Source organism: Plodia interpunctella, chromosome 5 (assembly GCF_027563975.2).
Source record: "Plodia interpunctella isolate USDA-ARS_2022_Savannah chromosome 5, ilPloInte3.2, whole genome shotgun sequence".
Classification (NCBI taxonomy): Eukaryota; Metazoa; Arthropoda; class Insecta; order Lepidoptera; family Pyralidae; genus Plodia; species Plodia interpunctella.
This window is the reverse complement of record NC_071298.1, coordinates 5,556,339-5,582,760: the sequence shown is the minus strand read 5'-3', so window position 1 is coordinate 5,582,760 and position 26,422 is coordinate 5,556,339. Positions and strand designations below refer to the sequence as shown.

At 34.3% G+C, this 26,422-nt stretch overlaps 4 protein-coding genes and 2 long non-coding RNA genes across 10 annotated transcripts; 3 read left to right on the top strand and 3 right to left on the bottom strand.

The window, feature by feature from the left end:
• Positions 1–689: 689 nt before the first annotated feature.
• LOC128670009 (protein O-mannosyl-transferase TMTC4-like) lies at positions 690–12,133 on the top strand. Of its 3 annotated transcripts, none has more exons than XM_053745327.2 (11): positions 690–834; positions 7,619–8,003; positions 8,085–8,306; positions 8,382–8,587; positions 8,777–8,951; positions 9,247–9,455; positions 9,623–9,730; positions 10,149–10,290; positions 10,878–10,992; positions 11,365–11,553; positions 11,891–12,133. In XM_053745327.2, the coding sequence occupies exons 2-11, from the start codon at positions 7,728–7,730 to the stop codon at positions 12,031–12,033; spliced, it is 1,785 nt and encodes a 594-aa protein (XP_053601302.1). In that variant the 5' UTR covers positions 690–834; positions 7,619–7,727; the 3' UTR covers positions 12,034–12,133. The 3 variants fall into 3 exon arrangements, 2 of the variants coding, with proteins under 2 accessions (XP_053601302.1, XP_053601300.1); XM_053745325.1 differs by lacking the exon at positions 690–834 and adding an exon at positions 7,126–7,542; XR_010369896.1 differs by lacking the exon at positions 690–834 and adding an exon at positions 7,161–7,542 and having other exon boundaries at positions 11,369–11,553.
• Positions 939–6,809, bottom strand: LOC128670008 (uncharacterized). 2 transcript variants are annotated; one of them, XM_053745324.2, is made up of 6 exons: positions 6,526–6,809; positions 6,369–6,442; positions 3,856–5,787; positions 3,552–3,721; positions 1,870–2,061; positions 939–1,675 (listed from the first exon to the last, which is right to left on the bottom strand). In XM_053745324.2, the coding sequence occupies exons 3-6, from the start codon at positions 5,750–5,752 to the stop codon at positions 1,418–1,420; spliced, it is 2,517 nt and encodes an 838-aa protein (XP_053601299.1). In that variant the 5' UTR covers positions 5,753–5,787; positions 6,369–6,442; positions 6,526–6,809; the 3' UTR covers positions 939–1,417. The 2 variants fall into 2 exon arrangements, with proteins under 2 accessions (XP_053601299.1, XP_053601298.1); XM_053745323.2 differs by lacking the exon at positions 6,369–6,442 and having other exon boundaries at positions 6,526–6,659.
• Positions 12,134–12,751: 618 nt separating the features above from the next.
• IntS14 (Integrator 14) lies at positions 12,752–17,061 on the top strand. The gene is made up of 10 exons (XM_053745580.2): positions 12,752–13,055; positions 13,187–13,341; positions 13,590–13,725; positions 13,966–14,078; positions 14,575–14,767; positions 15,301–15,404; positions 15,576–15,671; positions 16,003–16,186; positions 16,339–16,487; positions 16,807–17,061. The coding sequence occupies exons 1-10, from the start codon at positions 12,869–12,871 to the stop codon at positions 17,041–17,043; spliced, it is 1,554 nt and encodes a 517-aa protein (XP_053601555.1). The 5' UTR covers positions 12,752–12,868; the 3' UTR covers positions 17,044–17,061.
• LOC128670149 (uncharacterized) lies at positions 14,438–16,403 on the bottom strand. The gene is made up of 2 exons (XR_008404729.1): positions 16,290–16,403; positions 14,438–15,665 (listed from the first exon to the last, which is right to left on the bottom strand). It is a non-coding gene; the product is annotated as an uncharacterized LOC128670149 (long non-coding RNA).
• Positions 17,062–17,366: 305 nt separating the features above from the next.
• Positions 17,367–19,068, top strand: LOC128670147 (uncharacterized). The gene is made up of 2 exons (XM_053745581.2): positions 17,367–17,940; positions 18,552–19,068. The coding sequence occupies exons 1-2, from the start codon at positions 17,552–17,554 to the stop codon at positions 19,015–19,017; spliced, it is 855 nt and encodes a 284-aa protein (XP_053601556.1). The 5' UTR covers positions 17,367–17,551; the 3' UTR covers positions 19,018–19,068.
• LOC128670148 (uncharacterized) lies at positions 19,063–22,829 on the bottom strand. 2 transcript variants are annotated; one of them, XR_008404728.1, is made up of 4 exons: positions 22,648–22,829; positions 20,463–20,938; positions 19,940–19,985; positions 19,063–19,425 (listed from the first exon to the last, which is right to left on the bottom strand). It is a non-coding gene; the product is annotated as an uncharacterized LOC128670148 (long non-coding RNA). The 2 variants fall into 2 exon arrangements; XR_008404727.1 differs by having other exon boundaries at positions 19,063–19,985.
• Between the last annotated feature and the right edge of the window lie 3,593 nt (positions 22,830–26,422).

Below are 26,422 nucleotides of genomic sequence, written 5' to 3'. Positions count from 1 at the left end.
GATTTGCTTGGATGCTGTCGATATGATTTTGTGACCTGAAAGATTTTAAGTTTCGATTAAACTAGGGTAGACTACTGGCACCTGAACCCCATTTGATACATTATTGTTACTAAGTCCCATTTTAAATGGGATCGGCGCATAATTTGTGTTCCTTCCGCATCTATTTCCTGTCATACCTTCAGTCACTTTTAAAACTCCTAATTCTCCTTCCATGTTTTCTTCTGTCTTCCTCTCCACCCATCCTCCCCAAACTTATTTCCACCAGTACCTACGGTTACTTTACACCACTGTATAATACATACATACCTAAGGCCCAACTTACCATTCTATAAAAAATCCAGCATGCAACAGTTGCTATCATAGCACTTATCATGCCCCAGATTTGATATCTACTCGGGAAATAATCTTCATCCATATCGAGTTCCGGATCAGGTTCATCGCAACTACAGAACAGAAACATATTTGGTGCGAATATTTACAAAGCAAACAAACATGAAATTGTCCAATAAACTGACAATCTAGATGTCGTTGCTATTGCTCTTTAGTCTCTGAATTGGGCGACCCCATGATAAGTACTTCGTCGGATTACTTACCTATGTACTAATTCGAGGTCGAGGAGAGATAAAATATCATCCGCGCGCAATGATATTATATTTTACATAGATTTAGAAAGGCGCCCCTTCAACATCAACCATCATTTCTCAATAGGAGCCTACTTCGTAATCGCTCTCGTAAAAATGGTCAATTCCTATGAAATCATACAACGATTCGCCAATCTGTTTCTCCGACGAATATAGGAACCACTTCTGACGGACCACAAACGCGGCGCTACAGGTAAGACGTTGATATTTAAGTATTTTATCTATATATTATAATTATATATTAAAAAATTTAAGTATTATATCTATTCTATCTTACATTAATAAAACGAAAGCAAATTTTCGCATCAAGGTTGTTTATTAGAAGATTATTTTTACAATGCTTCAGTCTTTTTTGCAACTAGAAAAGAATATCACATTGCTCTTGTGCAGATCGTGTAGTTATTAGAGATCAAAAACAAAAGTGAGCCATATTATCTGAACAAACGAATAGGTAATTGTAGTAAATGAAAACTTTATAAAATACAAAACTACATTACTATATACACTTATAGCAACAGATCTACTTTTATTGCTTAAAGAAACGCCCGCGTTCACATTCGACGTTCATACGCAAGTATATTTGGCTATGCCATAAAATATATTAAATACTTGGTAAAGCAATTATACATATACATCATTAATCCCATAAAATAACTTAGTATGAATTTGTGGAAGAAGTCATTTAGTTCAGTGAAACTTAAGATTGCCATTGTACTTTACGTACAAATTAAATCATAATAGTGGTACGTTAAACGAAAAACTGATTTTAATTTTCATTAATTTTCACCGTTCGCATTTTCAAATACTTGTTTGATGGTGTCAGCGAACTTCTTGTGTCTTAATTTGTTTCGCAAATAGTGGCTAATATTCATCTTGTAATCGTTCCTCCTCTCAGCCATGTAAGCAAACAACGGCAGGAAGGCTGTGGCGAGCTCTTCTATATTGTCTTCCTCTATAAGGTTTGCTGTTACAGAAATTTTGTCAACGACTGGATTCACTTGATTATCTCTCAATGGCTCTTTGAAGAATTTGTACTGTAACAATTATATTTTCATTATTTCTAGATAATTAAATATAATTAAATAAAATGTACACAATGTCCACATATTAAGCCTTCCGGAAGAACCCTATAGTTCATACAGAAGGACGGAAAGACAGCCGCGTCTTCTTTTTGTAATACATAAGAATTTGTCAAAATGTATGATTGTACATTGTTGCATACACATACCCTTATTGCATATACAAAATTTGTATAGCAGTAGAGGAGACAAGGCCAGGATCCTTCTGTACGATTTGCGCCTTCCGCAATCGTTAGTAGGGACATCGCATCATGAAATATGTTTAAAATTATCGTGTTAGGGAAAACTGCAAAACTATCCCACAAGTCACACCATTCATCTTGGGTGCTTGAACATATTATCTGAAACAATAAAGATATTTGTTAAATTTCAGCTAAGTATCAAATAACAATTAAATCCATCCAGTAGAATTGGGTTATTAGAATACAAACTTTTACATTTATTTATTAACTAACTGATGCCCGCGACTTCTTTCGGGTTAATTTCAGTTCTTAAAAGGAATCAAAGTAAAATTTCAGTTATTCTTTTATCGCGTATTTTAAGACTGGTAAAATTTATTTATTACTATGATTCAAATTCGTATTTTTTGTCATCTTTAGTCCAATTCCTCGTTTCCCGCTAAGATTTCCGCTACGTGTCTTGTTCCGAAACTTGTCCCGTTTTCTGCAAATGTTTTTTCCCGCAACGTGCCCCATCCCATTTCCCGCTACGGGTCTCACTCCCGCTTCTCGTAACGTGTGCCGAACAACCGAACATTTAATGGACCTCTCTTCAGAAATAATAAAGTTTCGCATAAATTTTCACCCCTACATCAAGTAATTTTCAAAATTTAATTATTATTAATGCATTATTATTTTTTACCTAACTACAAATTTTAATTAAAAATTTCATGTGTCTCACTTCTAAAATGACGATGTTTCATACAAACTTGCAAACCCTAATTTCACCTCCTTAGGGATGGAATTTCGAAATATCCTTTCTTAGCGGACGTCTCCTAGTAACAATCTACCTTCCTGCCAAATTTCACCTTTGTGGGCTCAGTAGTTTTCGAGTTTCGTGATGAATGAGTGTTTTTTGCTTTTATATATACAGGGTTACTGCTATCAAACGCAAAACCAAATGACAAATTCCACGACTTTTCGTGATAAGTAGTTTTTTTTCATAAAAAAAATAATTATAATTTGCCATTTTACACATCGTAATTCTATGTAAGTAATAGCCAAGCAACACGAGACAGTACAGTAGCGTTATGTAGCGGAATCGAACATAGAGTTAATGTTTTATAGAAACGACATTGAAACTAAAAAAGATTTTTTTTTGTATTTATTACGTTTAGACAAAAGTCGTAGAACAAAAGATTTTAGTCTCTAGTTCCTTATGCGCCTTTGGAAGTTTCCACGATAGAAGTCCCACAGACGTGGCGCTACTGTCGCTGAAAGCAACGATGTGGCAACAGATAGCTGTTATTGATAGTTCCTAATTTTGCCTCGGAAACTCTTTCGTGGTACGGTTTTTATGTTCCGAACTTTGTGTTTAGATGTTATGACCGACAAACTTTTAGTCTGCATAATATTGCATTTATTTTAATTTAAATATTTTATTTTATTGTGTTTTGTATGTACTATAGTCATGTAACAGCAAGATAATAATATACATTTTAATTTTAAGTAACAAAAAAGTAAGTATTGTATGTATATAATACAATCCTTCTAATAGATTTTTCGTAAAAGAGTAAAAAAATGTATATACATCCTCACAAACTTTCGCATTTATAATATTAGTAGCATTAATGATGATCATAATTGAATGAATTTATCCATATCTACAATACCTGTGATATCCAAGTAGCTAATTGTTCTGTGTCCATGTTGCTGTTTATATGTTTGCCGCTGATTATTTCAGCAAAGTTGTTGCCCGGCAGGTCCCATAGCTTCCTGTAGTAGTACATGTTTAAAGAGTGCAAGTTTTTCACTTTAGCCTTTAGCCAGTTGCTTTCTTTATCTGTAATCGGTATAAAGTCTGTTATTTTATATATATTTATATTTGTCTGTTCTGTATATCCAAAGGGTTATGCTGATTAAAAAATTTAAAATATGTATAAAAGTATTTGTCAAAGAATTATACTATGACATTACCTGGTATTGTTGTCCTGTATGTATTTATCAAAGATGTTTGCAACTGCAATGCAAGGTGTAATGTTTCTGGACCATAATCTGCAAAACTATCAATTTTCCAGCGAGTCACATCAAGTACCTGAGCCAACATGGCCAGCACTGGAGCCCTGTACTGCAAAAGTTCTGGCAGTATATATGCCTCTTTGAGTATCTTAACTAATACATATAGACTTCCTAAATCTCTGTTCAATAATGCTTTATGTAAATTTGGCATCACTATCAGCATGAGCAATTTTGCAGAAGTGATACAGTTTTCACTCTCTAGTTCACTGATTAAGTATACAAAATTATTTTTCTTTTTATCTGTATCCAAATTTTCGAATGACTTTTGCATTACTACAATTAGACAAGGTCCCATATCAGAGCTATAATAGTGATTTGAAAAGTTTTCTATAAGTTTTATTGCATCTACAATTATATTTGTCTGGTGTGTATTTTCCAATGCTAAATCAAACATCTTAGTGTAGACTTTTTTTGGATTTTGCAGAAATAATGTCAGAATTCTGCAAACATCAGATTCACTTGAGGAGATGATTTTGTTGAATGTTTCAGTTAGCAGAATGCGAAATTCCTCAGTTTCTGTCATATCTTCAAACACATTGTCACTAAAATGTTCATTGAGTAATTCATATTTTGCATCATTGCTACAATGCTGGAAAGCATTTACTGCTAAAATTTCAAGATTATATTTATTTTCTGGTATGCTGGACAGATAGTTTTTGACAACTTTAAAGAGTTTGATAGACTGTTCCTCATTTAAAAGATGAATATTTGCAGACAGATATTCTATTAGAGTTCTATTTTGACATAAATCATCTTTGTATATTAAAGCCTGTAACCAGGCTACTTTATCTTCTCCACTGTTATTGTTGATTTTTTCAATTATTGTGGTAGTGTCTGATGCATTCACCAGTTCGTTCACATCCACAGGTTTGCTGGATATCTGCTGCAGCATATCCACCACTGGATGCCCTGCCACACTGTTCACACTCAACAGTTTCTTGTGTACTTTGTAACAACATTCCCCAATTTTTTGTTGCATACTTCTACCATTCTCCATAAATTCACTCCAGGCACAAAAAATATCTACACTGACATCCATTACAAGATATTGAAACTTGTCTAAAAGGACTGTGTGAACTCTGTTGAAGCATTCGGTAATAAGCATGTTGGGACTCTCACATGGGTTGAAATTAAACTCATTTAGAAGTGTTCCTTTCAAGTGGGTGTAAGTATACAACTCACCAACGTTTTCAGGGTAAAGCTCATGTGTCCCTGAGAATAATTCTAAGCAATTATCGACTAACTCAAGAACAGTATACAAGCAGTCACCTTTGTACTTATATAAATTATCTTTACTGAGATTATCCAACTTCTCTGCTTTTGGAGGATCACAGAAATATATCATACATTTTTCTAAGTTGCTAAAATTCTTTGATACCTTGTCTGATAAAGTCTTACTATCAAATTTATAGAAATGAAGTCTACAAATGGCTCTGTATGTTGCTTCAGCAATTATTTTCAACTTGTGTAGAGACTCCATTGGAGAGTAATACTTGATATTATCTAAAAAAGCAGATGCTAATTCCAGACTTAACTGAGGGTTGCAAAATGCTATTGATTCATAAACAAATTCATCAAAATGAAGACTCCAAAATATTTCACACATTAAATATTTGGGAATTGTTGGTAGCATCCAAAGTAAACTTTCAATCTCATCAATATCTGCCATCTGCCGCAACACTTCATAATCTCCATTTAATATTAAAAACAATGCTAAATTACGAACTTTGTCTTTTGTGCTATTTGTTAATACATTATTTGAAATGAAATTTTGTTCTTCTAAATAGATCCGCATAGAGTTGATAATGTATTTAACTTTTTCTTCATTGCCTAAAAACAAAAGTCAATGACTTGAAGGTTAATGTACATATTTTAAAATGTGCGCTCCATACTCTCATTCTCACTTGGAGTCTCTGCAAGAATCTCACTTGGAGTCTCTGCAAGAATCTCACTTGGAGTCTCTGCAAGAATCTCAGTGAGAATCTTGGCGAGAACTTCTTTGGATACACACTCGCAACATTCTCAATATGATTCTCACACTCGATGTCGATGGACACAGAAGTAAGTCTTTTAAATTTGAATTCCACAATACCAGCTTTGCATGAAAAAATTCTAGGAATTTCAATTCTAATTCGTTCATGCAAATCATATTTACATAGGTACACAATTTAAACGATCGGCGCGTCGCTCGCTAATGAGGAACACGCGAGTGTAGATTCAGTACAAATTCTCTTCTGTTCTCGCGTTCTTCGTTCCTTTGTCTCGCGCCAAAAAATCGACAAAAATCAGAGAACAAGACGGGAACCCGAGTTCATGTATGTGAATCGGTTTCACATTTCCGCTTTTCGTGTTTGTTTTATGCGTTCTCGCGAGATTCTTGCGTGACTGTGGAGCGCCCTTTATAGTTTTACCCGAGCGAAGCCGAGACGGGCCGCCAGTCTTAAATAAAGTAAACAAGAAGATCCTGGGGTCCGTTGCTTTTTTGCTGCGAAACAATCGGGAAATCACTCATATGAGAGAGATTTAAATACATAAGCGAATTAGGTTTAATTATATTTTTGTACTCACCGCCTTTTGCTAATAATTTAGAAAAAGAATGCATGTTGTCGGCAGATACCATCACGCCCTGCAATGCGACTATTTCACGAGAGTAGTCCATTATGTGGTCTTCGATTTGGAAATCTAAACAACGAAATGCTTGGAATACTACTGGACTGACTGCCTGATACAAAACCTTGAAATGAAAATTGCTTGCTTTTTATTTTAGTTTGTTGAGTAGAGAATTTCTCGTCCGTCTTTACTATAGTTTTTTTCTCATTCTTGATTCCATGCTAGCTTAGCTAGGTAGGTACATTGGAAGGGTAGATAGGTACCTAGTTTACAAAAATGACAATGACAAACGTTTATTTCTTAAACGGAGATCCAAGACGGAGTACTCACTAATTCCATGGATCCAAGTACCTAGTATCACAGACTGTCTATTATTGCTCCGTGAGCCTTGAACTGAACATAATGGCGGGCGAAAAAATGATACAGGTAGGCCATGGATGGCGTAATGATGATGATGGTTTTTGTACAATGTGTACCTTATAATATGGCTATCATGTGCATGCAGCATGCCACGACGAAAAACAAAAGGATAAACAAATCAATAAACGAAGTTGACACTATTGACACTTGCTTGACAGAACAAATGTTAGATAAAAAAAGTATCTACCTAGCAGTGGCGGCCGCTGGCTACAATCTCTTGGTTCGGTAAACAAACTAAGAAATCTGATCATGTAAAAAAAATGTGTAATATAAATAGTAAAGTTATGCATGACTTAAACTAGTTTTATTAGATTTTTTCAATATGTCAAGAAAGAATTTTCTTAAGATTGTGAGCATCGTTTGTCTATCTTGTTTACCGTATATATCTACGCTCCGCGGTGATTTTGTTTTTGATGATTCTGAGGCAGTGGTAAATAATAAAGATGTTACATCCGACAACTGGCTTGATTGTTTCTACAACGACTTTTGGGGCTCTGATATTAGAAGCAACTTAAGTCATAAATCTTACCGACCATTGACTATTCTTACCTTCAGGTATACCCAGTTTGTTTTCATAAATTCCAATAAATCGATAATATGAATGTAGTATATTTTTAAAATTCATTTTCAGGTTGAACTACTATTTAAATTTTAAAACCTTATCTGCCTATGGTTTCAAGTCAACTAATCTTTTATGCCATGTATTATGCACTGTATTGGTGTATTTAGCAATCAAGGATATGATAAATACCCTGAATCCTTTGCTGAAAAAGAGAGATGATTTAGATATGGCATACATAACATCTTTGTTATTCGCAGTCCATCCCATACATACTGAGGCAGTATGTGGTATTGTGGGGCGGGCTGATTTGTTGGCAGGTGCAACATTCTTTTTAGTGATTATTTTTTACAATAAATCTATGACTATGAATACTCATAAAAATTTCAACTTAGGTATAGCAATGATCTTAGCTGGAATGTCATTATTACTTAAGGAAAATGGCATTACAGTGCTGGTAAGTGTGTTATAATTCATACTTTAAAAATTTAATATTTATGACATGACAACTTGTGATAAAATATATTATGTTTTTCAGGGATTTTGTCTTTGTTATGATATTGTCACTAAGCTTTATTTGAAAGATAAACATAATAAGTTAGATGAATTTAAGTTCAATCATTTTCTTATAAGAGCCTTAGTTACATTATTTTCAATAGTATTGTTTTTATATTTACGATGGAATATTATGGGAGCCTCTAAACCAACATTCAGTCAAACTGACAATCCAGCTGCATTTTCAAAAGACATTTTTACAAGAGTAAGTCATATTTAAATTTTAGTTAATGAATCAGTTGCTATCATCTACCTATAATTATTCATTTTTATTTTTCAGGTTTTTACATATAGTTATTTATATTTTTTAAATGCACTTCTACTTATTTGGCCACACTGGTTATGTTATGATTGGTCTATGGGAAGTGTGCCTCTAGTCACTACTATACTGGATTATCGGATAATCTTTTCAATATTCCCATATATTTTCCTAATGTTGGTTGTTATAGCGGTTTTTAAAACCCAAAATAAGAATTTACCAAAAAGGTATGCAGTATGAGGAATGGTTTATTATTTCAATAATATAATTAAAAGACTTAGAATCTAGAATCGAAAATTAACTTGTATTTTTCATATTCTCCTTTTGAATAGTAATGAATTATTATAATATTTAACTTTATCACAAAAAATGTAAATGGCAGAGTAAAAACATTGATGTTGTATATTTTATTTCAGCCTTCTTTTAGTGGCATTGGTTCTGACAGCATTGCCGTTCCTGCCAGCTTCCAATATATTTTACCCAGTGGGATTTGTCATAGCTGAGAGGATCCTTTACATCCCCTCAGCAGGTTACTGTTTATTTGTAGCCATTGGATTTAATAAACTGTTCAAAAGAAAAAATATGTATAAGGTAATAACCATGGAATAACTTCCTATTTGTTGCAAAGCATTTGAATCCACAAATTTTTAAATTTTGATTTACATTCTCAAAGTTCCATTACTACTAATATATAATTCTTCTTATGCCTGTCTACAAAACATTATGTTGCATTTAAAATAATACCTATAATATCTCATATATATTTTGAAAATTAAATATTATTTGTAATTAAGTCATAGTGCCTCGATAGGTAAATTTGTAAATATATAGTTTTGGGACCAAAGGATTTACTAATAGTGTACAACAATGTCTTGATTTTTTACAGACTGCAGTTTTTTTATTCTCTTTATTAATATTTTTCTATGGACTTAAGTGTTTAAAAAGATCCTTGGATTGGAGAAATGAGTATCAGTTGTTTGTGAGTGCTGTGTCTGTCTGTCCACTAAATGCCAAGGTTCATTATAATGTCGCCAAAGCATTAGATGCAAAAAATATGACGAACTTAGCCATTGCTGAATATAAGGAAGCTATAAGGTAAATATTTTGTACTAATAAGGAGAAGAGTTTGTTAATGAGCTCACTAAAATCTGGATCTATTAATATAAATATTTCTAATATAATACACAATGTATATCATGATAATGTCGTAATCAGGTGCAGCTGTGTTTAAAGTCGTATTTGATCCTATATTTTGTTTTTAGATTATATCCAGAATATTATCAAGCAATGAACAATTTGGGTAATTTGCTTAAAAGTAAAAAGAGTTTTAATGAAGCAGAATTTTATTTAAGATCTGCTGTAACAATCAAGTAAGTATAAAAAAATTTAACAGCCTTGTTAATGTGTGTATTTTTCAAAATCTGGATATAAATAATAAATATACATATATGGACAAATCACACAGATTAAGACTTGTTTAAGATTTGTTTTTATAACATATACAATACATATCTAAGACCCATATCAATCTGAAAAATATGATTATCCATTTTGACCTGATCGGGGATCAAACCTCCAGTGTAGCAATCCAGCATAACAAATATGCAGGCCCCCTAGGATAAGCTTTTGGTAGGTACCTAATTTTTCATAAATTTATTGCATAAAACAGTGCAATAAATTTATGAAAAATATTTTATATTTTGTTTACCTTTTACCCTGCTGTTTTTTTTTGTTTCTTGGTCGCAAACATTGAAAAAAATACAAAAAATATTTTTATTGTCATTATAGGAAAGACTTCCCTGCAGCATGGATGAATCTGGGAATTGTTTTGGCTGCAGTAGATAAATTTAATGAATCAGAAACTGCCTACAAGACAGCACTAACTTATAGGAAAATTTATCCAGACTGTCACTATAATATGGGAAATTTGGTAGGTTTATTGCTTCATTTGTTACAATGTCAATTCCATAGGTCATTTCCATAGGTCCATTTTTATCATTGATCCCTTCATCTAAATTGGACCGATTTTAATGGAATTTGGTACTAGTAGAGAGGTGGTTTGGTACCAGTACTAGTAAGTAGAGGATACTAGTATGTAGAGGTGAATCTATTTAGAGAATAAAATTAAAATTTTCATTCCACTTTCAACTAATAAAGGGGAAAGATTTGTATGTTTGTAACTTCTTCACGCTAAAACGGCTAGGCCAATTTTTATTAAATTTGCTATTGAGGTAGCTGATATCTTTGATTACACATAGGGTACTTTTATCCTGAAAGTACGGGATTTCCGACCTAAAAAGTCTGACAAGAAAGCGCCATTGAATACAATGGCGCTTTCTAAAGTAGATGGCGCATAAAAAATTTTTTGCAAATATATTTAAACGCTTCAAAACAGCATCTCTTTGTATGAGACAATTTTCTTGATATAGTTATTATTTTATAACAGCATCTCTTTGTATGAGACAATTTTCTTGATATAGTTATTATTTTATAAATATTGTTTTATTATTTTTACAGTACCTGGAGTTAAATAGAACAGAAGAAGCAATGAAATGTTGGCAACATGCAGTCAATTTAGACCCCACACATATTCTTGCCTGGACCAATTTACTTGCCTTCTTGGATAATAATGGTAAATTATATCTCATTAATAGCCAAACTGAAAAAAAAAACTGTTGCTAAGCTGAAATGGGACTGGGCGGGTCAAGTGTACCCAATGCACCGCGACTGGTGGGCTTTTGTCGCCACCAAGTGGCGTCTACACGGTGGCTGAAAGGAGGAGGACCACAGACGATGGATGTGGAGATGTGGAGCGACAAATCTGAGGGCATTCGAGAACAGCTCAGACGACGGCTTTAATAATAATACTAATAGAGGGGTTTAGAAGGCAATAGAGGAGAACTTTGCCCAGCAGTGGGACAGTAGAGGTTCATACAAAATATATAATAGCCAGATTCATTAATGGCAATAGAAACCAAGATATGCCATTCTTTTTGTTTTTCAGATAGACTTGAAACAGCATTGAATGTTATACCAATAGCATTATCGCAACTACCCACATCACCTCAAATAAATTTTGCTGTTGGTAACATCTACGGAAAATTAGAACTGTTTGAACAAGCTGAAAGCCATTTCTTGAAAGCAATCGAATTGTGGGGCAAAGAAGTACAAGCTTTACATTATTCTAATTTAGGTACGTCTATAGTCGCCATTAATTTACAACTTCTTTTAGACGTTCCTCCGTGGCGTAGTGATCGCCACGCTCGTTCGCTAGCTGAAGATCTTGGGTTCGATTCCCAGTGCGGGTAAATATTTGTCTGCGCTTCTGGGTGTATTGTGCTCGTATTGTGTTTGTGTTCTTTGGACTCGCGATAATGCTTAATAGGGGGCCCACATTAAGCCAAATAATAGTATTTGTCTTGCCCAAAATTCTATGGTTATTCTGTGTATTGAGTAACAATGCATCTCCCATAGAGATAGCTAATCATGAAACAGTAGCACTTACTTGATGACTTGTTAATCTTTTTCAGGTGTGTTATATCACCGATGGCGAAAATTCAAAAAAGCTGAAAAAATGTATAAAGCTGCTCTTAAAGTTGAGCCTAACTTTCAGAGTGCTCGTAATAACCTTCGGCGTTTAAAGGAAAATCAGAGGATAAGAAATCACTATTAATCCGGTATCATGCATTTAAATTTTTTTTTGCGTGAGTCAATGCAGTACTAAAATGTAGTTCCCAGTTACTAGTTCGCTAAGTAAACATATTTACAACAAATTGTTTTTTATTATTATTTAGATGTACTAATTCTTACTGGAAATAACAATAAAATGGAAGATACTAGATAAAATCTTAGATAAGAAGGAGGATAATTGAAGGATAAAAACGATTTAGGTTCATCTTTACTTATACACAAAAACACAATACACCTTTTTATGCAGTCGTGTAAAAGAGAAAAAAATCTTAAAAAGTGGTGTTGCTATGATTTAATAATACCACTAAGGGGTATGGCTACATTACTGATATCAAGAACATTCATCTCCATCGAAATAAGTTCTTGTATAACACCTACCAGTATATATTACACCACATACCATTACTTATTTATAAAATAGGATAATTACATTGACTACTGTGTAATAATAAACACTAATGACAGCCCACGGCAGCGTTCAAAACGCTCGTGAAATTCACCCTATTGCGCTTTGAACATTTGAAACAAGAACTTATTTACGCTATATAATGAATGTTCTTAATATCAGTAATGTAGCCATACATAATCGTCCTGCGCGCGGGACCCTTTATAAATATATGGTCCTCTTCTCTTTCTTTTCTGTTTCCAATGTCGTCAATGCCAAACTGTACGCCAACTGCCACTGTCAACTTGCTGTCATAAGTATCAAACAAAATTGTTGAATTGAAAAGGAAAACAAACAGTCGACTTTCAGTAGTTTTTTATCTTTATAAATATTTTGATGATTTTCTTTTCTGTGTAAGATAAAGTAATGCAAAATGCCTACAGTATTATTATTAGATATATCTCTATCCATGTTCCGACCAGTGCCTACTTCAGATGCCACAGAAAGCCATACAAGATTATCATTGGCGTCAGCGGCGATAAACACGTTTTTGGATTATCTTAGTCTACATTCTAAATTGGAATACGTTTCCTTGGTCACATTTTCATCATCTTATGAAGGTATAATTTAACATAATAATATATTATAATAGGTATAATAGGTATAATAGGTAAAGGCCCTATATACTTATGAAAAAATTGCAGCAAGTCATTTTCACAACAAAATATGATGTATAACGTTGTTGTTTCAGTAACTGTACCTTTTACTCGGGATTATGACTGTATTCGAAGTAAGTTACCTCATTTAGAGGAAGGTGATAAGACTAGCATAGAAACTGCACTACTTGGAGTAAACCAAGTTATACTCAGTGAGTGGGGGTATCAAACTGCCGTACAAATAATTCTGGTAAGTAAAACAAAATATTTGTTTTTTTATAACATTTCATTTATTTTTTTAAGAATTCAAGGAATAGAACTTAAAATGACAATTAAATTAGCAATACTTTTGATTAATTGGTTTGCTTGACATAAATGGTAAATACTTTACTTTTTCTGCTGCACTAATGTTGCATATGTAAATTCGGTACTAACCAACATTCTTCAATTATGAATAAATATAAAATTATGTATGGAGATTTATTGAAAACATTGTAGGTAACTGATGGGAGCTGTGGGGTTGGTTCCATAGGCAGAAACCGTATTACCCAAGCCCTTCCCCTGCCTCCATCATATCCTGCTCGGATACACGTCCTTCCTGTAGTGTCTCCACACGATTCTTGTTTGCAACAGGGTAAGTGATTGTACATATAATAAATATATAAAATTTATTCGTGGCTAATCATAACCTTGTGAAGGGAGTGGAAAACTTCTGTATTTTTAGGCTCATAAAATCAACGATTGTGATATAAAATACTACAATATACTCATAATTTTTAAGCAAAGCATGACAAATAAGTGTCTCATTTAGTGCAATCAATTGGTGACCTAGAATAATAATTATGTGAAATATATTTTCTGTTTCTATCACCAGCTATGCCGCTGTACCAGAAGATTGTAGATCTAGCGGTAAATACCACAAGTGGCTCAAATTTAAGTATAACACGAGGTGCCATTTTCTGTCCAGAGCAACTCAGTCTCTCAGGGGTAAGTATCTGCCATTTCACTGATATGTCATAAATCGTATATTGAGTGATGTAATTGAATTAAATTTCAAAATTAATAATAAATGTTAGTACCTAGTTGAGTTACTTTTATCTCTCACATGAGCATATTCGTGGTTGCTACAATTATACTCAAATATTTCTTATATATTGTATGGTCCGTAATTGAAGTAGATTACCTGATAGTTTGAATAATCATAGAATAATTTGAGTAATCAATATATTCAAATTATAATTGTATAAATATTTGAGAATATTTAATATGCAAGGATAAGATAAGAGAAAAGGAAATATTCTCAAGTGGCTACCTACATTATAAAGTCATCAGAAATAAAGATAAACTCCAAGTGCAATATATTTATTTACATATTATATTTACAACAATAAAAATAGAAACAATATCAAAATGCTATCAATATAAATTTAAAATTTCTTATTAGGTAGGTATATTTTATTTTAAAGATCTGTCTCTGCCATAGACAATCTCAACAATGACTCGACTGTGCGAGCAGCATTACCAAGAGTTCTGGTGCACCCTCAAGTGCGGTCAGCTGGAATCGCGCGTACAGCTGTTCCCAGCGCCGCAGGCTGCCTCGCACGAGGGCCTGGCCGCCAGCTATACTATCGCCCATCAACTTCATGTGGTCGGATTCCTTCATCAGCAAGACTTGGGTATGATTATTTATTTATTGAATATTAAATATTATATATTTTTTTACAATTTCAGGCAGTGTTAAAAGTTCTATTATTCGATTCAATTTTTCATTGATATTAGGTAACTTTATTTCAATCTAGTTTTTAAACAATTACACATTGTTCATTTCTATCCAATATCCAAATTTTTAAAAGACTTTATTGCTGGTGCAGTAATTACATCTTCGTTAATCAATATATTCAAATTATCGGGTAATCTATTTCAATTATGGACTACCCAATTGCTTAGGATGTGGTGTGCTGTGTATGTATTGGACTGATTTCTTTATTCTTGCGGTTCATTTGTTTTCATTAGTTACAACGAAATTCGCAGATTTAACCACTTTGAAATATCATGAAACTTTGGTTCCGAAAAATTTTCATCTACTTTTTCGAGAGTGGCCACTCTATAGTTTGTGTTACAACACTTTTAATCCTACATATTGTTTCACCCATACCAGCTATAAGTAGTTTTAGATGAATAATTTTAAATATACTTTTTTTTTTCACAGGTACTCCAATAGCAATAAGTAAACATTTAGTCATACCACAAGCTCAATCTGGAGGTGGCAATAGTGCCGGCCGGGAAAATTATGATCCAAAAACACCAACAAAGGTAATACAAACAAACCCCATTTACTCCCAAATAAACGAAAAAAATTGTATTGTGTTTGATGTGCTAAGTTTAATAACAAAAATATTATATTCACTTATTATGTAAAATCTAATAAATTAATGAACATGATACTGGTTTATTACATTTTTATAAAAAGATTTTATTCAACAGGAAGGTTCGAGCACAGATGGTTCGGCTACTGAAGAAGATATGTCAGATCCAAGTAAAGTACCCAATTTCTGTGTACTGTTGCACGGCGCGCTAAAGGTAAATAAAAAATATATTTTTTAAATTTAGTCTGGCAGTTCCTTCCGCTTTAACGTTTTATTTATATAGGAAAAGGACATGTTATGAAAATCAACACTCATTTGCGCTTATATATACCATGACACCCGCCGAGAATAATCTCAAAATATGTCCTTATCATACACGTATTATTGTACAACATAGTACATACAATTGGATTCAAAGGTGCATTATTGTTTGCAGGAAGAAGTTTGATCTTGAAATTAGGGTTCACAGAGTTATTGTTTAGAAACCTTGAGATATTTTTCTAGACAGTATTACGTGTTCGTAACAATATTGTCATATATTACAGGTTGAAAGCATGTCGGCAATAGTTCAACTGGGAGCAGAATGGTGGGGCACACTTACGGTGTGGTGTGAGGCGTCCCGGGCCCGGCGGTCGTGCCTGTTGCTGAGTGTGATGCGGCCCGGGCCCGGCGCCGCGCCCTGGCTGGGCTCGCTCGACCAGCTGGGCGTGGCGGACGACGCCAGCGTCGGTGAGTCACACGTGTCTGCTGCTCAGTGTGATGAGATTGTCAGTCACAAATGTACAGTGTAGCGTGGCAAACTATTTAATCTATTTAAAACCTTGCATCGCACATTAATCAGTAGTTTCATAACAAACTAAAGTCGTAGTATCTATCTGCAGGGGAGACGTTCCCGATCCGGTCGTGGCGCTCGTACATCAGCGGCGGGTCGGGGTTCGCGTGGGCGCGGCCGCACGCGCTGCTGGCCGATGTGCAGAAGGTGTTGCGGCACGCGCGCAAGCTGCCCGACAAGACACAGCATTTGTACAAGGTTCCTAATTCAATTATTCACAGTCTGTTATGTCATACTATCCCCGAACTCGAATGAACATTGCGTAGTTGTGTGAGCCATTATTCATTCTAATTTACCATTTGCTTGTAAAAAAGAAAGGCGCTGTTTGCTTTGCTAACACAGACGCAGTTTGTGCAAGGTTTCAAATTCAAATTAACAGTCTGCCTATAAAAAGTACCTAGAACATAAACGAGTCCGCTGTGTGCTCTGCCCGACAAGATGCAGCATTTGTACTAGATTGACCGAGTCATATTTTCATTAACAAGGCAAAGAATCCTGAACCAAATATATAAATTAGGAGCTGAATCGGCTGCGTCGCGGCGCAATCTCGCTCGGGTTCTCTGAGCTGCTGAGCTGCGTCGGCGGCGCGCTGGAGCGCGAGTGCGCAGCGCTGCCCGCGTCGGCGCCGCCCGAGTGCGCGCTGCAGCTGGCGCACGCGGCCGCCGCGCTCCGCGACCCGCGCACTGCACTCGACATCAAACACGTCGTGCAACCGCTCGCTGCCAACTTCACTGTCACCACTATGAATCATTGAATATAAAATTTATATCCACTTTGATCTTTATTTTTGCCCGCGTGATATCAGATGTTCCCACAGGATGTTCCATATTGATGCAGATATTCTGGTTTGTGAAACACATCAAACACGTACAACGGCTCGCAGCCATTTTCACTGTGACTACTATGAACCATTGAATATACAATCTACATAGACTGACTTTTTTATATACTTTTGCGCTTTACCTTATCAAAACAGATATTCCGGTTGAAAATAGAATCATTTCTTTCAAACATTTTGTAGCACAATGCAAAACTAATATCATAAATACGAAAGTTTATTTACCTCTTTACACTTTATTTGTTAAACCAATCTTGAAATTTTGCGTAGGTACAATAATTTGAAAATACCGAGAAGGAACTTAGTCTAAAATCTACCCGTAGTGAAGCTAGTGTTTTATAAATATGATAAAATCCACAGCCTACTAGAAATTTAAAAAGTGACAAACCGTGTCTTTTCATTTGATATATTTTGCCTTAGAATTATGGAACATAATAACAAAATCGCGGAAGATAACGAAAAAGCAGAAGAATTTAAATTTGATTTTATTAATATTCCATGGGATGACAGAACAAAATATAGCAAATTGGCCATTATTTTCGTACTGGGTTTTATATGCTTGGGCATAGCTGGATGTGTTTTAAACAACTTCGTAATGCATTACAAGGGTTTTTATAAGAACGCCAATGAGTCTAACGAGATTAAATGTCATCTAGTCAAAGTGGAAGCTCACCCTTTTGTTGCCAGAATACATTTGATATCCTCGCAGCAATTGTTATGTTTGGGCGCAGTGATCAGTGCATCGTCAGTGATCGCCAATGGGGTGTGCGTGAAATCTGGCCCTATACGCTTAGGATTAGGAAGTCCAACAAAGTAAGAGGTGGAGTTCTTAATATTCTTTTTACATGTGTTATTACATAACTGTAGGTAAACTACCTATATTATCATATCATTATGTATGTTTTGATGTGATTCACCTGAATACAAATAGTCATCAATTGAAATAATTTGCTGTATTTATAAGGTTTTAATAATGCAGTACCTAAATAGTTTTAGTAGTCATTGAATCACTAAAAGTTATTACACTAGAAACACAAGAGATGACAAAAATAAAATCACACATTTTTAAGTTTTAAAATAAATTTGTTTTTTTACAATGTTTTTATATTTTTTTTTAAATAGGCTTTCTTGTCAACTTTAAATCTTCATGTATTGATCCGGCTACATTTTTACAGTCTATTAATTATTATAATGATCCTAAATATTATCTAGGAGCATAGATTTAGAAGGGTCTCGGATTTAAAAGGGAAGAATTTTCTGACCTTGTCATCTAGCTAACTCGCGCTGTGTGAATAGTCAAAAAAAGATAAATCTGATGATTTTGATAAAACTAAGGTAGCGCGAGCGTTTGTGCACATATGTAGCAATTTAGCTACTGACGGGTTCCCCTCGACTGTATCTTAAACTGTAATATTTTATTCCAGTCAGTTGTGCAAAAAAGGGTTTTCTGTGGACTTAGTAGACCCGATAAGACACGACGGTGCTATTTCTAATACTCTTGTTATTTTGACTACAATGGAAAAGATGTCAGCGTGCTCTACTGTTATTAAAATAGCTGATATAATTGATTATAAGTCGAAGGCGTACATACTAGGGAGGCCTCTGCTGATGGAGCGAGTTTCGAAAACGCTATCTCGGCAGCCAGCCACGATACTCCGAAACGATGAAACTGTCAACGTAACCTTGACTTCCTTAAAAAATATGAAGAAGTCGAGCATGATTTGCGTCAAAGATTTATCTAACTGCCCGGTACGGGCTGGAGACCTGTTGATTCAGAAGGGATCCGTTGTCGGTTTAGCTTCTACGAGTATACATCGCACAGACCACAGCAACATTGCTTGTTTTGCTGATTTAAAAATAATTCACCGAGAATTTGGGTCAAAACGCTGATGGGTTTAGGTACTGTGTAAACATTTGCTTGGATAATAAATGTAATCAAAATGATAAAATACTTTATTTTGTTCCCTTGATGGAAAATTAGGTGCCTGCGCACTGATTGACTCTAATGATTGCTATTTGGGTTGTTGTCATGTGACTGTGTTTATTTGGTTTTAGTTTCGTTGTTAGGTATTGCCCATATTGCAATTTTTTTCTGTGCATAACTAGTACCAATATAGATCACTTCGCTGACCAGAGGCCTGTGTGTTCACAATTAAGATCAGTTTCATAAGGTACTGTTTTCGAAATCTTGCCGCCGCGGTATGCTTTTGACAGCGATTGTGTCTTACTTATGTAGTGTAACTTCTTGCCTCCGTACAGTGGCTCGAAATTTGAGCTCCATACTGATAGAAACTTGCCCTGTTATTCACAAAGCATACTATAAGGTTTTATCTCGATTTGACAAAGCCACATTCTGTAAAGTGCGTTAGTGACAAAACATACTTCAGCTTAAAAGTATAGCTTGTTTAAGAATAACGGGGTTAATGTTAAAAAATAATTATTAAAAATATGGGTTGTTTAGCATTCTAACATATAGGTAGGTAGGTATTACATCATTAAAAAAAGATTTTTTAAATTGAGTGTTTTCTTCCAAACATAAAAAAATAAATCATTTTTTCTAAACTCTTTATATATTATAGTATAACAAATGGAGATATAATAAATGCGATCCATATTTTTAATAATTATTTTCTGATAATAAGCTTTCCTGAGTATAAAGTTCGATTTCCGAATCACTGTGCTCCGGCGAGGGTTCAAGCCAGCGCCATGTAAGTAAGTATAATACGATGACAATAACTAAAGTGACTGAAGTATGGTACAATATGCCTTGACTATTTTTAAAATTCTCCCATTCTTTAGCATCGTAAGTCACCTTTATATTGTCAAACATGTCGTCGTTAGTCTGGTGATCTCGCTATCTGAAAGGAGAAAGTTCAACAAATAAGAAAGGAGAAAGTTCAACAAATAAGAAATATGGAATTATTGGGGCACCAAATTGTTTTAAATCCTTTCTAATTGACAGTATTGATAAAAAAAACTGTATCGTCTACTCCTTAGGATTAGAAAAATACTAGATCAATAAACACAAAAAATTTGACGTTCATTTTTCTCTTTGTTTTTGTTGTTATGTTATTATTACTTTGTATATTTCATTTCTTTTGTGATAAAAAATACTGTACTTCGCTATTGCCTGATATGTAATAAAATGTAGCACTGCGACCGGATACCAGATTATCAGCTTTTTAAGGCCATCATCTTTAAATGGGATCGCCATTGCGCCGATCAATATTATTTGTAAAAAGGAACTTCCTATCCCCACAATGCCTACTAATGCTGTCTCACCTTTACTCGGCTCAGACTACAAATTTGTAAAGTCTAGTGTAGATTCAACCTACCATTTTCAAAGCTTAGGTTTCTAATGAAGTCACAGAGAGGATATCTGATGGAAACACGCTAAGACTGCAATGTAATTTAATATCCACCAGTTTGTGTTTAGTGATAAATTAGAAGGACAGATGAGCGAAGACAAATGATGTAGTTTGGGTCAGAGAAGACAATAGTAGCTTGGGATCATCGGTGTCTAGGCACGGAGGGACAGGAGCAGCAGGGACTATGTCGACGCGTCGGGGATTGCTTCTTTCGATAGCGATTATGTGACACATGCAGTGCACCCACGTCCACCTCCTCGGGCCCGGTTTCAAGCCAGTTCCTCGTAGTCAAGTACAATGCGAGAACAATAAAGAAAGTGAGTAGGGTGTTAAATAATATGCCTTGTCCATTTTTAAATTTCGCCCATTCTGATGCGTCGTAAGTCACCTTTATATTATTGTGGCCAGAAACCATGTTGCCAGTAGTCTGGAAGTCTCGCTATCTGAAAAGAGAAAGTATAAATGTTTTAAGGGAATTGAACAATTTTATAGCCCAATGTAGGATGCGGTGTTTGGGCTAAATAACTTCGGATTTTAAAATAACAAAAATATATAATATTTGTTATTTTAAAATCCGAAGTTGCTCCATAATGAATATGTACGCACATGAAAATCTATGCGAGGCATATGAGGCCATGATCCATCAAACTGTTTCATCAAAGTATAATTTAACGCATTCGTTAGTGGGCCGGCGAAAATTATAATAACCGATTAAGAACTCGTCACCCGGCCGATTGGATGTCAGTCCTATAGTGATTTTCCAGACCATGAACACGAAATAATGAGAGTGTAGAATCAGATCGAAAATTGGTTTATTCCACTTTGAACTCCTGAGTGAATCATCTGGGTGAACAAAATGAAATTTTGTGTCTTCATTTGATCTTAAATTGATGATCACCCAAGTGAATTATTTGGCCTTTTTTAGTCTTTTTTGCCTTGGCATCAATTCCCTTTGAATAAACCCGAAAATTACATAGGGAACAAATGTCTGGGCACGCCGCTTCAGCCTAGTCCTAGCAGAAGTAACATACTCAAGTGTAGGCTCGATGTTCCCAAGGACGACATGTGAGCTAATGTTGTGACGACCACACGGCCAGGAAAGTTTGCAATATCAAATCAAAGATAATATGATTATCATGATGATGGTGGTTTATGGGTGGCTGATGGGCGTTATATAATCGATAAATCATAGGAAGGCACGTCAAACTGTACATATGTATTATACGGTGTTTAACACTAAACGGTCACCACTAGATGTCCGTAGGTAGTCGACCTACGGACATCTAGTGGTGACCGTTTGTCAAGTCATGTCAGATGCTTTTAGGCGACTTGAATAAAATCTGACACCGGTGTTAGTGATAAAACACTCGAAAAGAAGAAGACTAAAGGGTTCATAGATTTATGGGCTTGCTGATGTTTTCATAAATTATGGCATAGAAGATGAGCGGAGCAAAGAAACGTGCAATCATTTTTAATTCCATACAGCCGATATTTTGTGCCACAGGTCCCCAAGTGGACACGCACCCAAAACGCTACAGCGGCGTTCACAATTAAAATGTTAATGTATCCTCTCATACGCGTCGCCATGATTTTATGTAGCACGTTTAAACACTGAATAATCTATGTGCACGACGGGTTGAAGGTATTATGATTAATTTGTCATACTTGGCGTTAATCATCATCTATTTCAACATCATCGTATTGAACTTTTTTAGCAGCTAACTAAAAGGTAGACACAGATAGACAAGGTAGGCACAGCTGAAACAACTGTGCATAGAAAGTTGACATTTTATATGGGAATATTACATGGGAAATATAGAGGAGCACAAAGCAGATAATTTTTTAAAATTCGCACGAGCATTAGCAAAGAAAATTTTGCGTGCGTAAGAAACTTCTTAGGCGCACTTTGTTGTTGTTGCATAACATATCTATAAGAAGTAGCTTGAAGATGCTATAATTGTGTTATTTAAATTCTAAGTATCTAAGAGTGACGATATTTCTCGTATTTTCTAGATACACGTGGCGAGCAATAGGACAAGATAATTGCAGACGACAGCACAAAAAAAACCTTTTGAATAATACAGTGTATTCTTTTCAAAGGCTATTTATTCTCTTTTGAAGCCATTCTAGTAAAATATATTTGTCGACTTACATTATATAAATCACAACCTCATAATTGATTTTGTTCAGAATACCATATTTTATGTCACTGGAACCTATTTATTTTTGCAGTGCAAAATCTAAAAGTATCTCCCAAGCTACATATTGTTATTTTTTATTTGAATGAAAATAACCAGAACTGGAATTTATGTTGTAATTAATTTCTGTCAATCATCTGTTGTTCTTTCAAAGATTGTCAATGCCATCAAAGAGGATTTATCTTACTGAAAAGAAAACTACCTAACCCCGTGATTTTTATTAATATATAAGTCTGTGATTTTTATTTAAATTAATGATGATTATGATGAGATTTAGATTCATTGGATGGAAAAGTGACTTTATTATTCTGAGAAAGTCATGTATGTTTATAATTTTACTAAATAAGGTACTAAATTTAGTTACATTTGATATCTGACATCCGTCATACATTGGTTATCCATCCGTCTCTTTTCTATAAACGAGTTGTTACGCTGTAAATTTCTATAACATTAAATGAGCCATAAAATGGATAGAAGATAGAGATTGAACAACTGCAGGGCATGGAATTAGTAGGTACGTACTCCGTAGTACTTACTAAATCCATGCTGCAGAGATCCTAGAAAAAATCTGCATTGGTCTATGGGCTGCTCTTAGAACTGTAGGAGGAAGTTAAGTAAGTACGTAAGTAAGCAATTTATTTTACCCTTAACGATCAAAACGTTATCACATTGAGGCCTATGCCTATTTATAGTAATAGTATTTAAGTAGTATATTTACATTATTATTATTATTATTATTATATATGTCTCTATTTCTATATAAAGAAGGAGGGGTTAATATAAAGAAGTATTATTAACACCGTCGATTCTTCTTCACCATATTCTTAATGTAAATTTATGGTATGTATCCTAAAAAATCCTATCGAAAACAAAATAAGGTTCTAAGAGTTATTTAAGGTGCCACAATTTCTCATTCAAGTATTAAACAATGTTTAAGCAAACGATGTACTTACTCTGAAAGAAATTTTAAATCTTCTTTGCTCGAGTTGAAGGTAAGATAAATGGCGAGATTAACATAATCCAGCGAAAGGGCCTAATGCAAATAAAACCTAATTCGGGACGATCATCAGGCTTCATAACCGATGCGATAAAGTTTGCGTGAAAAATGAGTAGGACATTGGAGGATTTCTAGCATTTATCTTTATCCTGCTTGTATAGCAGCGTTATAAATATCACCTAGCTATGTAGGTACTACTTTGATCGAATTATTTTAAGTTAATATTACTTTAATTTGTATTAGTATCTAATACAAAATTAAAGGTTGATTTCATCACTCAATTTTAGCATTAAGCATGTAATGAGACTTTTATGGAAACCTTGGCTTGGGCTAGGCTAATTTTGACATGAACTTACATACTTACGTTTATGATTATTTTATGTGTGTTTTCCTAATTGTGTTAAAAAATGAAGGGTTATTATATACATTTAAAATATAACTTTCCTTCACACCATGTCTATAGGAAATTTTGAATAAGTAGATTCGACTTAGGAATATTCCTTCACAATTTATCGGGATCGGAATAATGGCATAAAGATAGAAGACGATTAATATTGATGAGGACGTCGGGCCCAATAAAAATATTAATTGCTGACTTTGTATGCCTCGTAAAAATCAAGGCAAATGAAATATTTAGCGATACAAGGTGCAACTGCGAAAGTCTAAAGATTTTATGATAGTAGTTATCTTTAGCGTTATGTATGTATATAGTAGGATACCTTGCCCTCCAATCGCACTCATTGTCATTTTTGTTGACAACCTAATGTTATTTAATGTCTATTTTAGTAGATAATTTAGTCAACACTTGTTTAATATCTTATAATATTTGTTGCTTTATCGACAAAATATAGAGGTGTTACTTGAGTTCTGAGTGTATTTTATTTAAAACAAAGGACCCACGTGGTGCCACCATTACCTACAATTTTTAGTGTCAGAAGTCAGTTTGGTTTTGGGAAATCGACCTGCTAAAATTTGCAGACCAAAGCTTTTACTATATGTTTTATTTACTTAGTATATTATTAATATTTTAAATTCGATGAAGTCTTTGTAATGGTCCTAAACAAATAATAAATATTTTTATCGAATCTAGTTTATTAGGTACACCTATAGTTAAATACTTAAATATTATAGAAGTTCTTAGTTATTACATGAAGTGACATTGTAAGTTATATTAAGTATTTACTCATTAAAATCTTGTCATAATACTAAACCCAACTAAAATATATCAATGCAAAAGTGAGTTTCTGCGCGCTTCATCACTAAGTACTCACCAAATTTTTAGAATTTCGCATAAATATAGTTAGATCTAAGGTGAAGGATTTATGGGAGGTACCTTTGATGACATTAACATGGATAAGAAAAATTACGTTGTTTTAGGAAATTCACGCGAATGAAGGCGCGTTTTAAAACTATATAGTTAATATAGACAGCAACTGCTCTGAGACTTATCTTTGTGTGAAGGTGTGGTTGGCCTATTTTTTTTCTTTTCTATCGATATTTATCTATCATTGTAACAAAGTTTATCAAATAAAACTATCTATAGTTTCTCGTGGCAGTATTGGTGCATTGTGCTTGTTTGCCAGTTTTACAAGGCCTTGAACGGTCATGGCCGAAACTGATCATCGATTTTTCGTCAACTTCAAAATACATTTCATTCTACTTAAACTAGAAGTAACGAGCCAATTAGGTATTTACCTATATCTACCTAAGGTATCTGTCTATACTTTTTTATGGGACATTTGCTGTTTAAGTCCGATATTCGAATGCTATATACTTGTATTGTGAGTTTGTAGTATTTACTTCGATTACTAAAAAGGTACTTACTTCTAGAAAGTAGGAAATATCTTATAGGACTATCAATTGTGTGAATGGTATGAAAAAAAAGGGATTTTAAGAAAAAAAGTGTTCGTATTTGGTTTATCCTTTAGCGTTAATCATTTTTTGTGTGATAGGGTTAACAACATACATAAAATCATCGCAACTTGTCATCGCACTTATTTATATGTATTATGATAGATGCTTCAATGGTTTGAAAACTACGGGTGCCGGTGACCTTGCGAAGTGGAGAGGAACAGGTAGGAAAGCGGACCCTAGGGTTCGCTCTGAGGTCCTTAAAGGTGGCACGAAAACGTTCTCATGAGAGAAAGAGATAATTGACAGATTTGCGAATGTACTTATAGGATTTTCCTATGTTTTATTACTCAATTTTACGGGTTTTCCATAGCGCCAGTACCTAATCGTTCCACAACTATAACATTCTAATTATGCTGTTAGTAATAAGTCATTTCCTAAAATATTTTCTTTAACATCTTATTCGTTACATAAATGGATTCTGTACCATTTATGTAACGAATAAGATGTTTGAACTGCAATAATAAAGGAGCTGAGAAGGCGTACTGTTTATGTTTACTGGTGTTTCATTTGCGCGAGGGCAGTAAAGTAAGTCTGTTAGAACAACATTTTACAGTGTACTTGCTTATTCTTAATTACTGCCTCATCCAGCGCTGCATTAATACAGAACATTTCTTTGTCTCACAGGTGTTCATTATCATAGAAATTGACTTCGTGTTCTTATTACAGCTTTATCAATCTTGAGGATATGATTCCAGATCGGTTTTGTGAGACCTATCACTATCAATAGTTATCGTTTGTTCATCTATTGTTTTGCCTTACTCGAATTTGTTTTAAGACATGGAGCCAAACGTAAAAAACGTCAAAAGTTAAACTTACTT

Bases quoted from the DNA above. Each gene is read 5' to 3' on its own strand.
- LOC128670008 (XM_053745323.2), bottom strand. From the start codon at position 6,616: ATGGACTACTCTCGTGAAATAGTCGCATTGCAGGGCGTGATGGTATCT. The intron at 5,788-6,525 runs GTGAGTACAAAA...TTTTGTTTTTAG, and splicing joins TAAATTATTAGCAAAAGGCG to GCAATGAAGAAAAAGTTAAA. The intron at 3,722-3,855 runs GTAATGTCATAG...TACCGATTACAG, and splicing joins ATACAGGACAACAATACCAG to ATAAAGAAAGCAACTGGCTA.
- LOC128670009 (XM_053745325.1), top strand. From the start codon at position 7,310: ATGTCAAGAAAGAATTTTCTTAAGATTGTGAGCATCGTTTGTCTATCT. The intron at 9,731-10,148 runs GTAAGTATAAAA...TTGTCATTATAG, and splicing joins AGATCTGCTGTAACAATCAA to GAAAGACTTCCCTGCAGCAT. The intron at 10,291-10,877 runs GTAGGTTTATTG...TTATTTTTACAG, and splicing joins ACTATAATATGGGAAATTTG to TACCTGGAGTTAAATAGAAC.
- IntS14 (XM_053745580.2), top strand. From the start codon at position 12,869: ATGCCTACAGTATTATTATTAGATATATCTCTATCCATGTTCCGACCA. The intron at 14,079-14,574 runs GTAAGTATCTGC...TCTCTGCCATAG, and splicing joins AGCAACTCAGTCTCTCAGGG to ACAATCTCAACAATGACTCG. The intron at 15,405-15,575 runs GTAATACAAACA...TTTATTCAACAG, and splicing joins ATCCAAAAACACCAACAAAG to GAAGGTTCGAGCACAGATGG.
- LOC128670147 (XM_053745581.2), top strand. From the start codon at position 17,552: ATGGAACATAATAACAAAATCGCGGAAGATAACGAAAAAGCAGAAGAA. The intron at 17,941-18,551 runs GTAAGAGGTGGA...ATTTTATTCCAG, and splicing joins GGATTAGGAAGTCCAACAAA to TCAGTTGTGCAAAAAAGGGT.